This window comes from Anopheles marshallii, chromosome 2 (assembly GCF_943734725.1).
Source record: "Anopheles marshallii chromosome 2, idAnoMarsDA_429_01, whole genome shotgun sequence".
Lineage (NCBI taxonomy): Eukaryota > Metazoa > Arthropoda > Insecta > Diptera > Culicidae > Anopheles > Anopheles marshallii.
In genome coordinates this window covers 60,149,187-60,160,305 of record NC_071326.1, presented here as the reverse complement: position 1 = coordinate 60,160,305, position 11,119 = coordinate 60,149,187, and the positions used below count along the sequence as shown (strand labels likewise).

At 39.9% G+C, this 11,119-nt stretch overlaps 1 protein-coding gene and 2 pseudogenes across 1 annotated transcript; 1 reads left to right on the top strand and 2 right to left on the bottom strand.

The window, feature by feature from the left end:
• Positions 1–1,725: 1,725 nt before the first annotated feature.
• Positions 1,726–2,695, bottom strand: LOC128718272 (uncharacterized). Its single transcript, XM_053811919.1, has 3 exons — positions 2,227–2,695; positions 1,781–1,909; positions 1,726–1,730 (listed from the first exon to the last, which is right to left on the bottom strand). Exons 1-3 carry the CDS (start codon positions 2,693–2,695, stop codon positions 1,726–1,728), a joined length of 603 nt encoding a protein of 200 aa, XP_053667894.1.
• Positions 2,696–2,919: 224 nt separating this feature from the next.
• On the bottom strand, positions 2,920–4,057 carry LOC128718271 (uncharacterized; annotated as a pseudogene).
• Positions 4,058–4,503: 446 nt separating this feature from the next.
• On the top strand, positions 4,504–6,195 carry LOC128718269 (putative nuclease HARBI1; annotated as a pseudogene).
• Positions 6,196–11,119: the final 4,924 nt, after the last annotated feature.

Here is an 11,119-nt window from a genome sequence, read left to right as displayed (position 1 = left end):
ATAATCATGAAATTTCACTGGGTCGCGAAGCAATTGCGGGAACAACGTTGAAAATTCACATTTTATGCCACGTTCTTGCAGTAGAGCAGTTTTTCCCGGTCTCTGCAATGCTGCTTCTGCCATCAAGCATACCATCAAAGTTGACGATCCTCCTTCAAGCGTGCAAAAGTTATTTAAATTGGGTGAAGCACTTTCCATCTCGTTTTCCATCCGTGTTTATTGTTCAACTGTTGATTTGCTAATAAACGCCATTGTTTATTTTGAAAAGATGACATCTTTCAATTTGACATAACACTGTTGCTTGTTGCAACTATGATATTCATAGACCACATCAGTTTGTTGCCAAGGCACAAATGCTGCCGCAACTTTTTCATAGACCCGGGCCTAACCCTGCAATAATATTTGACATTGCAACGGAGAAAAGAGCACATCAAAACTAGATCGAAACGAGTAAAACAACATTGATTGTATACTCGTGTTTCGTGCGTGTAAATTATTTGTCAATTGTAATTAAATTATAATAAGTACGAGGTAACCATATAATCATCAAAAAGATCAATTAATTATTATATATTTCTTTGTAGCTAATATAAAATGGCAGCAAAACAAATTCTGGAGGCAATTGCAGCTTGTCAGCAGTGCATCGACGAAAATAATAAACAGACTTTCAAACTAACAATCGCAATAGTAGATATGAAAATGGTTTTGAAAAGTGCAAGCCTAATAAATTCAGCACAACCAACGCCCAATGTAAATTCCAAACCTACATCCATTCCAAATCTATCTTTGATAAATAAGAGGCCATTGTTCCATGGTTCGGAATTGTCCTCAAAGGAACAACTGGATTCGTTGGAAGCCAATCGCCAATCTTTTTGCCGGAAAATTTCAGAATTATGGAACTTTGGCTTAAGGAGAAAATTAAAAGTACGAATCCAAGACAAAGCACTCACGAAGCACTGGGAAAAATAATTTTTAGAAGTTTTTTAGCACAATGTAATTGGACCGGTTCTTCCAAAATAGGAAACCCTACTAAAGTAGGTTTAGTAAAATATCCGTTTGTCATCAAAGTGTTGAGGACGGTAGGAGGATTTGAAGAAAAAACGGAGTTTGAAAAATATCTTAAATGTAAGCTTTATAATGCCAAAAGTGCGTGTAACACAAAACGTATCAGGAAAAGTGTTGTTCATACCGAACATAAGCGAAGCATTGTTAGGTCAAATGAATGAGGAAATTAGTTTACTTTTTATTTTACTTTCGTTATTGTATATTAAAAAAGCGTTGCATTTAATTGAATTTATGAAATAAAGTTAATGTTTCACTTTATTGTTGTTTATGATCTCATCATCACCATCGCTATATAGGAATAAAAATTAATCAATGATTGTGTAAGTATTCTTAGATGATAGTGATGTCCCACCGCTTACCCATGCGAAGTATTGAGAAAAAGCGAAATTCTAATTTTCTTATAACATTTGCTATTTGTATGACGAAAACGCGCACGTGTCTCAATAAAACGCATTACCTGTGCATTTTTACTGAATTTTATTTAACCATCAAATTAATCGTTATCATTTTATGCTACTCAAAGATAAAACAACGCAAGTGTAAAAATCTTACATTCAATTAATTATTACCCGGTATTCAGCTTATAAAGGAAGCGTACACACTCCATGGAAAACATTTATAGTTATAGTACATTTCTAATATGGTTCAAATGATATACTATTATACTACATTGGAACATTACATTGGAAGGTATGAAGCAGGGGAGAAAGCATACATGAATTGGGTTGAGATGAGCGTTGCACGGAGAGCTGGGAAAGAGGACGACTGGGAAGGAAAACGGGTACTAATTTACATTTAATGCAAGTAGGAGGCAATTCTATCCTTCTAGAACCAATATCTACGTCTAGTTTAAAAATGTTTGTATCTATAGAAGTTAAATTGAAAACCTCCAATTCCTCAGTATCTAGAAAATATACGTCAAACATCTTGTCCCAGGATCTTACTTCTAAACCAAGAATGGTATATGACAGAAGCGTACATTTTGATACTTTTATGTACCTAATAATTTTGTTATCTTTAGTAAGGAACCAACTATTTTGAAATTGTGGTCTGAGCTCAAAATCAGCTGCTTCTTGAAAACGACCCTTTCTTTCATATATGGATAGGTTCGTTCAATACGATAAATGGCTTTGCGAATAAGGCCCTGTTCCGCCATCCTACCAGCAACCTGTTCCACAATTTTTGTCCCCGATCGAACACACGGTTTTATAAACCGCATATTGTTCTCAAATTCATATGCTGAATATGAGTCAAGTGGTCCCAATCGCTCAACATCTTCAGCAACGTGCTCCAAGTTGTGTATATTACTTGCTAAATGTGACAAGCCATAGTATTTACTGAAATCTTTAACAAATTTATCAAGCATCTTTTTTGCTAGTGGAAAAAGGTGTTTGTATTCCATTGTACTTAAGATGGTAATACCGCAAAAATAAAGCAAGTAATGGCTGTATGCTTTAATCTGCATGAAGTTTTTATGCACCACAACACTAATGTAATGCAAAAAGGTTCTTAACTCCGTAGCCTTCCATAAAGAAATTTCCTTCAGATGCCGCATTCGGCGCGGTATTTCAGAAGGTAAGCGAGTCTTGATCAAAAAAGCAGATACCACTTCTTTTTGACGAGGAAACATATGGATGATATAATTGCTGTCGAATTTGTTTTCCGTTACGCCTTCAAGTATTCTTTTACTTGATCCTTCATCAATTAAATGAAGTCGATCAGAACCAGGGACATCCTTTACCATATTAAATGATTCAATATTTTCCAAGGGTGACCATCCGGTATGGTGCCTTGTACATACCCGGTTCCTAAAATCCTCATCTGAACGGGGAGAAGCATTTACTTCGTTAAAAACTACAGTAAAACCTCTTCCTGATCGTACGGGCGTGCACAGCTGTAGGAAATGCAGGCAACCATTGTATCCGTTGTAGCTAATGGTTGCTGTAATAGAATAAAGTGGAAAATGAATCAGTAAACAGGTACCGGTATACAATTGCTACAGATTGACAACATACCCTTTAAAAATGCACGCATCGGTGCATCTGCGATAAAGACACGCATATGAAATGGTACTACTTTGTCACCGATCTTCAAACCATTCCGCTGGAGGTCATTGATTTCCGTCACTAATGGCTGAAGGAATTCTTCCAAGCTACCCGGCTTCGATGATCCACCAAAAATCCCGATTACAAAAAACCGGAAGAAAACTCAACTCTACTACTCTTATTTGAATCGGAATAACACTGTTCCGATCCTTTGTAAATAGCGGGAGACCATCAATTGACACATCTATTGAAACTTGTGTCATGTCTAGGATTGTGTTTCTAAAAGAAGATAAAATTTGGATTAGTAATCTCATAAAACACTTACCAGTATCGTATCATTTCGATGTACTTACCCAAAATAACTAGCAAGCACTGGCTGTATTCCTCGATACCACAATTGCCCGCCATTTATCGGTGTAATTTGTTTACCCACATGAGATGGAGTCTTTAAAATAGTTTGGGGTGATTTTGGAACCGGTGCTTGAAAGTGTTTCCTTAATATAGTTGGGATAGCTTTAGTTGCGAAGCGGGAGATGTGATGACCAGATGACAAGCGCATCAGTTAAGGATAAATTATTCACAAAACTCAAATCATCGTCCAGTCCACAATCCATTGTCCTTCACCATCCTCCACATCCTCTAGAAAACTACTTTCATCAGCACCATCTCCCCAAAACAATGAAGAATTAAAATCCACCAGATTTTCCGAAGGTTCTGTATCATTAAAAAATGTAAAATTATTAACTTTCTGCCTATAATGTATAAAACTAACATAACTAAAATATCTAACAAACAAATTTACCTAGTTCTAAATTCGGCCATGGAATATACGACCCAGAAACATTTGCATTTGAAAGCTACTCGTCGCATATTCTGTCCAATTCTTCCAATTCCCGCTTGCGTTTTCGATTGAAATTTCCATCCTTCCGCAGTTTTGATGAATCCATGTTAAGTCCTTCGAAATATCCATAGTTATTGTCAATAAAGTTATCTCCGTTTGATCAGCACACTTACCGTTCAAAACGTAAACAAAAAATATCTGATTTCAATACGTCACACTACACAGCAAAAAAAAAGAAGCGTAGAATAGGAGCGGCACGATGAACATTGTATGAAATCACTTTTTCTTTGTATTTGTTTGCATGCTTTGCATGCTTTACCGTACGTTTAGACACGATTAATTTTGAGATTAATATTAATTTTGCGATTAATGCGAAATTGCGATTAATCTTTCTGACAGCTCTACACTCGATCCTAACCCGAATTTATAAACGCAATTTCTGGCATTACTGTTCCTATTTCTCTGAAAAATTGTGTGCATTCAAAACAGATCAACAGTTATTAATCCTATTGTCCCGTGAAACGTTTTAGGTTGTGACCAAGTGTATAAAAGATGAGTGTAGACGGTGTTGTATTGGCCAACGAAAATGACCATACCTATAACAGGCGACAGCGAAGGGATCGTCGATGGTGGGTAATAGAATTGTTCCACCGTAGAGACCAGGCTGGAAACCGGCTGTTGGATACCATTATGGCCGAACAGGTGAACGAGACGATCAAGACATTCCTGCGGATGACGAAGGAAGATTTTGATTATTTACTATCGCTTATTGGTCCTAAAATCCAACATCCAGCCGTTGGATTTGCCGTTGGACACATATGCAGGAATCAATTACGGCCCAAGAACGGTTGATGATCACTCTGCGCTTTTTGGCAACTGGAGAGACATTCACCAGCCTCCATTTTGTGTTCCGCGTAAGTAAATATATTTTCTAATATTGTTTAAGCTAATAATTAAAATAATGCTCCTTATATTTATTTTAGGTTTCCAAATCGTCAATAAGCTTGATTGTGAGGGATGTGTGTTCGGTCCTCAACGAGCATTTACGGACCTATGTAAATGTAAGTGCTTGTTTTTTTTATTTATTTGAACGGTAATATAGAGTCGCTTGTTAATTTTTGCACCACGCCGTGAAAAGGTTTTAGTTTCCTAATGCTCCTAAAGTATTTCAAGTCATCAAAAGGAAAGATAATGCCTTTATAATAATAAAGATAATAACTTTATCACAGGCGTTTGAGGAACTTACATCGTTCAAGACTCAGGACTATAGAAGATTACCGGACGTATCCGAGCATGATATACGTTTCTTTGTAGAGTCTTCTGTATCTTGGGAGTTATGGATTCAGATTCACAGTCAAGGATTACTCCTGTTGCTCACTTTCAGTCGAGGAAACAAGCTCGCTTGAAATGAGGAAACAAGAAAAATATTATTAAATTATAACATAGTATTTATTTACTACTTATATTTCTAACTCGCTCTCAGTTTCCGCGCGGAAAAAAATTAAGCGAATTACGGATGCGCTTTATCAAAGAGCAGCTTTGCCTCTTCCAGGCAGTTAATTGCCTCCAGCTGCTCGGAAGCATCGTAAGCCAGCACCCATAAAGTTATGTACTGCCCGTAAACAGTGGCACGAACACCTTGCTCTTCTGTTGTGCGGCATATGGTAACTGCAGGAGCAGGAAGTGGTAGGGTGTTGGGTAGTGATGTAGTGAGGATGAGAGGGTTAGAGGACATTATGGGACTAGTAGAGGAAATGGATGGTTCAGGATCACTATGTTTATTAGCGGACAGTTCTGGATTAGTATGGGAAGAAGATGAACGAGAGGATGTTTGGTTTGGTGGAGGGATGGTTTGGAAGAAGCGTAGTCCTTGGTCGTTGTCGTTGTCATCGTCGTCGTAGAACTGAAAGCAAATAAAACAAATACATTTAATCTTAAGATTGTAATAAACTTGTAAAATCATCTGCTAAAAGTTTATAAACACAAGGCACAAGTAACACAAAGTATCTATTAATAAAATACCGGCGTAGTGGTTTGGTATTCAATAAATAAATTTTCAAATAAAAAAATAACTTTAAATGTTATGTTTTTCTTTCAGTTACCGTCCACTACACAGCAATGGCGAGAAATTTCAAAGAAGTTCGAAGACCAGTGGAATTTCCCCCATGCCATCGAGGAGCCATCGATGGGAAACATGTTCAAATTCGAGCACCAAGCCACAGTGGTTTAGAATATTATAACTAAAAATATTTTGTCAGTATCGTACTACTTGCGGTAGTTGATGCTGACTATAATTTTCTGCTTGCCGATATTGGAGGAAAAGGTGGCATTTCAGACGGAGGTGTATTTAAAAACAGTAGCCTATTCCAGCGTTTGGAAAACAATAGCCTCAACATCCCGGAACCTGAACCATTGCAGATACCATACACCATTCGAGTTCCATACTTCCTGCTAGGAGACAAGGCGTTTGCTTTTACAAATTAATGCATACGTCCTTTTGGTGGTGAGCATCCTGCAGGAAGTATGGAGCGAATATTTAACACACGCTACTCTCGCGCTCGAGTAGTTGTGGAAAATGCGTTCGGCATTTTGGCTAACCGGTTCCGGATTTACAAAGGTCCCATCCATCTTGAACCCGAGACAGAGAAGACCGTCGTATTGACGACGGTATACCTTCACAATTTTATTAGAAAACGGAATTCATGGCTTAACGACACTCACCTAACGTTGGTCGACAGATCAAACGATAGATCGACGGGAACAATGACAAATTTGCAAAACTTCTCATCAAGGACATCCAACGTATTGCTGAACATTCGCAAGAATATAGCATCCCACATTGGGGTAGATCATCCCAAAAGTTATAAAGCTTAAGCTTTAAGCCTGTATCTGTCAAATAATCCAGGTACCGGGCTGTATCATTCTGTACAGATTCATAAAGGACATAGCATGTTGACATAAAGAATGACACAAGGGATCTGTTGGAAACACTACAACAGTGGGAGAAATGTTCCCACGACCTGTCAGGTAGCTAGGGAAAAAAATTAGCAACACATCAAAAAGAAAGAAGATACATTATAAAACCGACCGCAGGATGCGCCTGCGACCTTTTTGAAAACGACACGTGAAGAATAAAGACCAATTTTTTGGCACACGTTATATCCGTGTCCGGCAAAAAAAGTCTTATTCTCTGCAAATCAGTTGGAAAACCAGCAGTTTTCCAACAGGATCACTTTTGTGAAACTAAAATTTGAGAAAAATCGATTTAAGTTTAGTAATTTGATTTTAATTTCAATGCAATGAAATAATATACAAGTCTGATTATTAAAAAAAATCTTTTGTTAGTTGTTTTCGTTAAATAAAAATTGTTTACCTTTTCGCACACGGGAAACATGGCCTAACCTGGCTCAGACCAGCTAGCAAAATTCTTTGTTTTGACATTTGTCGAGTTTGGCTTTTGGGTACTTGGGTACTTTCATTGATAAACCAATCTAATCCTTCTTTCCTAGGCTTAACTTATTATTATATTTGAATTATAGAGACTTTGGCCTCCTGGCTGCATTCGTCTCTATCTAGGCTTAACTTGGCTTGCCATTTGTATGGCGAGCTGTAAGCGGATAAGCCTGGAAACGTCAAAACGCATACAAAAAAACTGGCTTTGACCGTGATCTACCCCATTGTTCGCAACAATTGTCGAACTCGATAAACAATCCATTACAAAATAAAAGAAAAAAAATTAAATCAAATGATCATTGAATCCGTTTTCCTATTATAAGGCCAGTGTTAAAGGTGCTTTACGGCTACATTCATTAAATGGGATGGGTTCATTCTCACAACAGTGCCAAACTATCCAATCTGCAGCACATCATGCTAAAGCACTCCGAGCAGGACAGTTTAATTGTAAAATTAAAAGGTTTACTTACTGTGTTGCAATGCTGGCCATCCTTCGTGGCGTCATCCAAAAACCTCATGGATTCGTAGGCGAACCACGTTGGCCGGAAGGCATCCGCAGAAGCTGCAATAAAATAATGTTTCATAAATTAATACGTTCATATGCTTTAAATTGGGACTCACAGGCACTTACCTGCTCCGCTTTGCTGGGTTTTTTTGGTCATCGCCTTATTCACCCGGTAGCATGATACCAGCTTCTTCCAGCGGTTTTCCACCTCCTCTTTTCTGAGGTTTAAGAACTCGGCCACCTCTACCCTAGCATCGCCACGCAGGGTACTATTTTTGTAATACGGACTACGCTTCTCCCACAATATGGGGTTTTTGGTGTACCGCTTCGAGAAGCCGTACGCTTGATTCGATGTCCTATAATCAACATTAAATGAGCGACAAAACGATCAATTCCTATTCGATTATTAGTTCACTATCACCATAACCCAGCTACATAAAAAATTGAATGTTTCTGCTGCTTCGCATTGCAATTGCAAGAAACGTTATTATATCTGCTTGGAGGTCTTTCAAAGTTTACGAACGCCATTGGAGGGGGCTGCAACATTAATGGAAATCACGTTTGCGAACGGACGGATCCTTACGGTAAACGGTAAAAATTAACGTTGAAAATTATAACCGCAGCAGTGGGGTTAGCAACGGCAGGAATTAGGCAACAACACCGGGCAATGTAGTGGGCAGCAAGGGCACCAACAACGAGGAACAGCAGGAGCACCAGTATCCAAAGCAGGAATTGAGCAGTAACGCCAATAGCATCGATGAACAGGGCAGCAGGGGTACAAAGAGAACAAGAAAAAATAAACGTGGTCATAAAGGTCCAGATTCTTTGTTTCAAAAACAACACCGGAGACAACAAAAGGAAAACTCCTTGCAAAACTCCTTGCAAAAAAAAAAACATTCACACTTGGATCTGTCGGTGCAAGTCGGAGAAGACAGACGTTTACTTTGCCGCTCTGCAGAATAGCGTACACAAATAGTGCAAATAGTGTTACTATCAACTTGTGTTTGTGATATAGTGAAAGATTAGCCCATACGCTTGTGGCAGTCTTAAGTTCGGGTGGCTATCCCGTGTTTTACGAGTGGAATAAGAGTGGCAAAAATCTTCGCTTTCGAGCTAGCCCAAAGCCTCCTAACCGCGGTTGTGGCGAGCCACTAGAGGCTCTCGGAGCCAGAGGCAATTAATTGCCACAGCGGTCGCCAACGTATAGTGCCCACTTATTATATCGTAGTGCTGTGGTACGCAAATGTTTATAAACAATCTGTTAGGTGCGTAGCTAAGCATCAAAGGTGCGCGTCCTAAGTGTTGTCGTTTGTTGTTAGCGTCGGTAACGCGTGTTAGTTGTATTAGTGCGTAGGTGGCTTAGTGGGGCAGCGAAAGTTCGGGAAGCACTTCGTGTCCAACTCGTGTACCATGAGTGCCAGTGTGAGTGCCCGACATAAAAGGGTCCTTTACACGATTTCATGAAGCTCTGAACGGGATGAGTGATCACGACACCAGTTTGGGTGCGGCCCTGAAGGAGTTTTTTGGCAGGAGTAGCAATACTGCTCGCTCTCCGCACAAAAATGATGCTGGGGAACCACTTGTAAGAAGTACGGCAGGTAAGGAGAAAAATGCTAGCGAAAATGATCCTGCAGGTCCAGCAGGGAACGTGGAACAGAGAGTGAACGTGGTCCGTCGCACGGAGTCGACAAGCTCCGTAAATCAAAGCAGCAACGATGTACAGAAAGGCGGAGAGCTGCAAGAAGCCTTGGTGACAGCGAAGGAACTTCACCTCTACGTGGAGGATCGGCATAATGTCCACGCTCCGATCAAAAGGATGGCGGTCAAGTTCTGTCCGCCCTTAGCAGCGTTGAACGCGAGCTAATCACGTGGAAGATGCGAGCTGAGCGTGCTGAGAAGGCCCTTAGCGAAGGTGCCCCCCCATGACACCTATTGTGGCGAGATCGACTAAGCGTGAAACAGTTAGGAAGATGCTGGAATGAAACTCTATGCAATGTAATCGAAAAGTTAGGTTTTGTTACGAGCGATGCAGACCCTTGTTTATTCACACGTGTATACAAGAATATATTAACATATTTGGTAGTTTATGTGAAAAAAAGCATCTTTGTTTGGCGGTTTTGGAGATGATAATGGTGCGGATAGTTACTAATCATATCGTTGCAAGTGGGCCCGATTGTGGCTACAAGGATAGATGCTGACGACCTTTTTTGTTCGATTTCTGCAGTAGAGTCGTATTGATATTTTGACATGTTAGCATTCCCTAGATCATTTAACAGGAATACCGGACCCGATAACCAAAACTTCAACGTATTTCCAACCAGTTTGCTAGGAACTATTCCTCGGGAAACTAAATCTGCCGGGTTTTCTCTGGTCGAGACGTATCCCCAATCGTCCTTGTTAGTAGCACTGTGATAACGATCAATTCGTCTCGCTACAAATTCCTGCCACCTATCGTTACTAGATTTGATCCAAGATAACGCCACTTGTGAGTCACTATAATAATGCTCATTTGCCACGTTACGCAACTGAATCCTTAATCTTGCGATCAGTTCTGCCAATAGGACAGCTGCAAGAAGTTCCAACCTTGGTAGGGTTATTTCCTTTACGGGGGCCACTCTGGATTTCGAACATAAAAGTCTAGTAACGATAGATGGCAGGAATATGCAGCGAAACGAATTGATCGAATGCTTCACAAGCATTTCTTCCTGGTTCGAATGCTCCCATTACGTTCGACAGGTTCGCGTATTTGTGTGCATCGTCGATCAGATGCCCGATTCGTTTCTCGAACTGTCGTGATTACGATCACGACACGTTTGTTTTGATGTTAGGCTAGCAGTAACGCCCTACAAATCTAGCCGTTGTAGGGTTCCGGTATTAGGACGATGGCTAAACAGTGCCACCATCATTGTAGCAGCGGACGCGTCAATCCAAATGTATTAATAGGACCGAAGGAAGCACCTTCGCTCTCTTTTAACTGCGACCGCCAAAAAAAACTAATTTTGTGATATTTTCGATACGCTAACAAATATCGTTACATTATTACGAACGTCGTGGGACGCAACCATTCACAACACGAACCTTGTTTTGAACGCAATCCATTGTGTTGGCGCGCCGTTGAATTTAGGCAATTCGAGCTTAGGCAGTATATCGGCGCTGCTATTATTCGGGTGCACTGAACTGTTAGCTATTGATCCAGTGTCACGTTCCCGT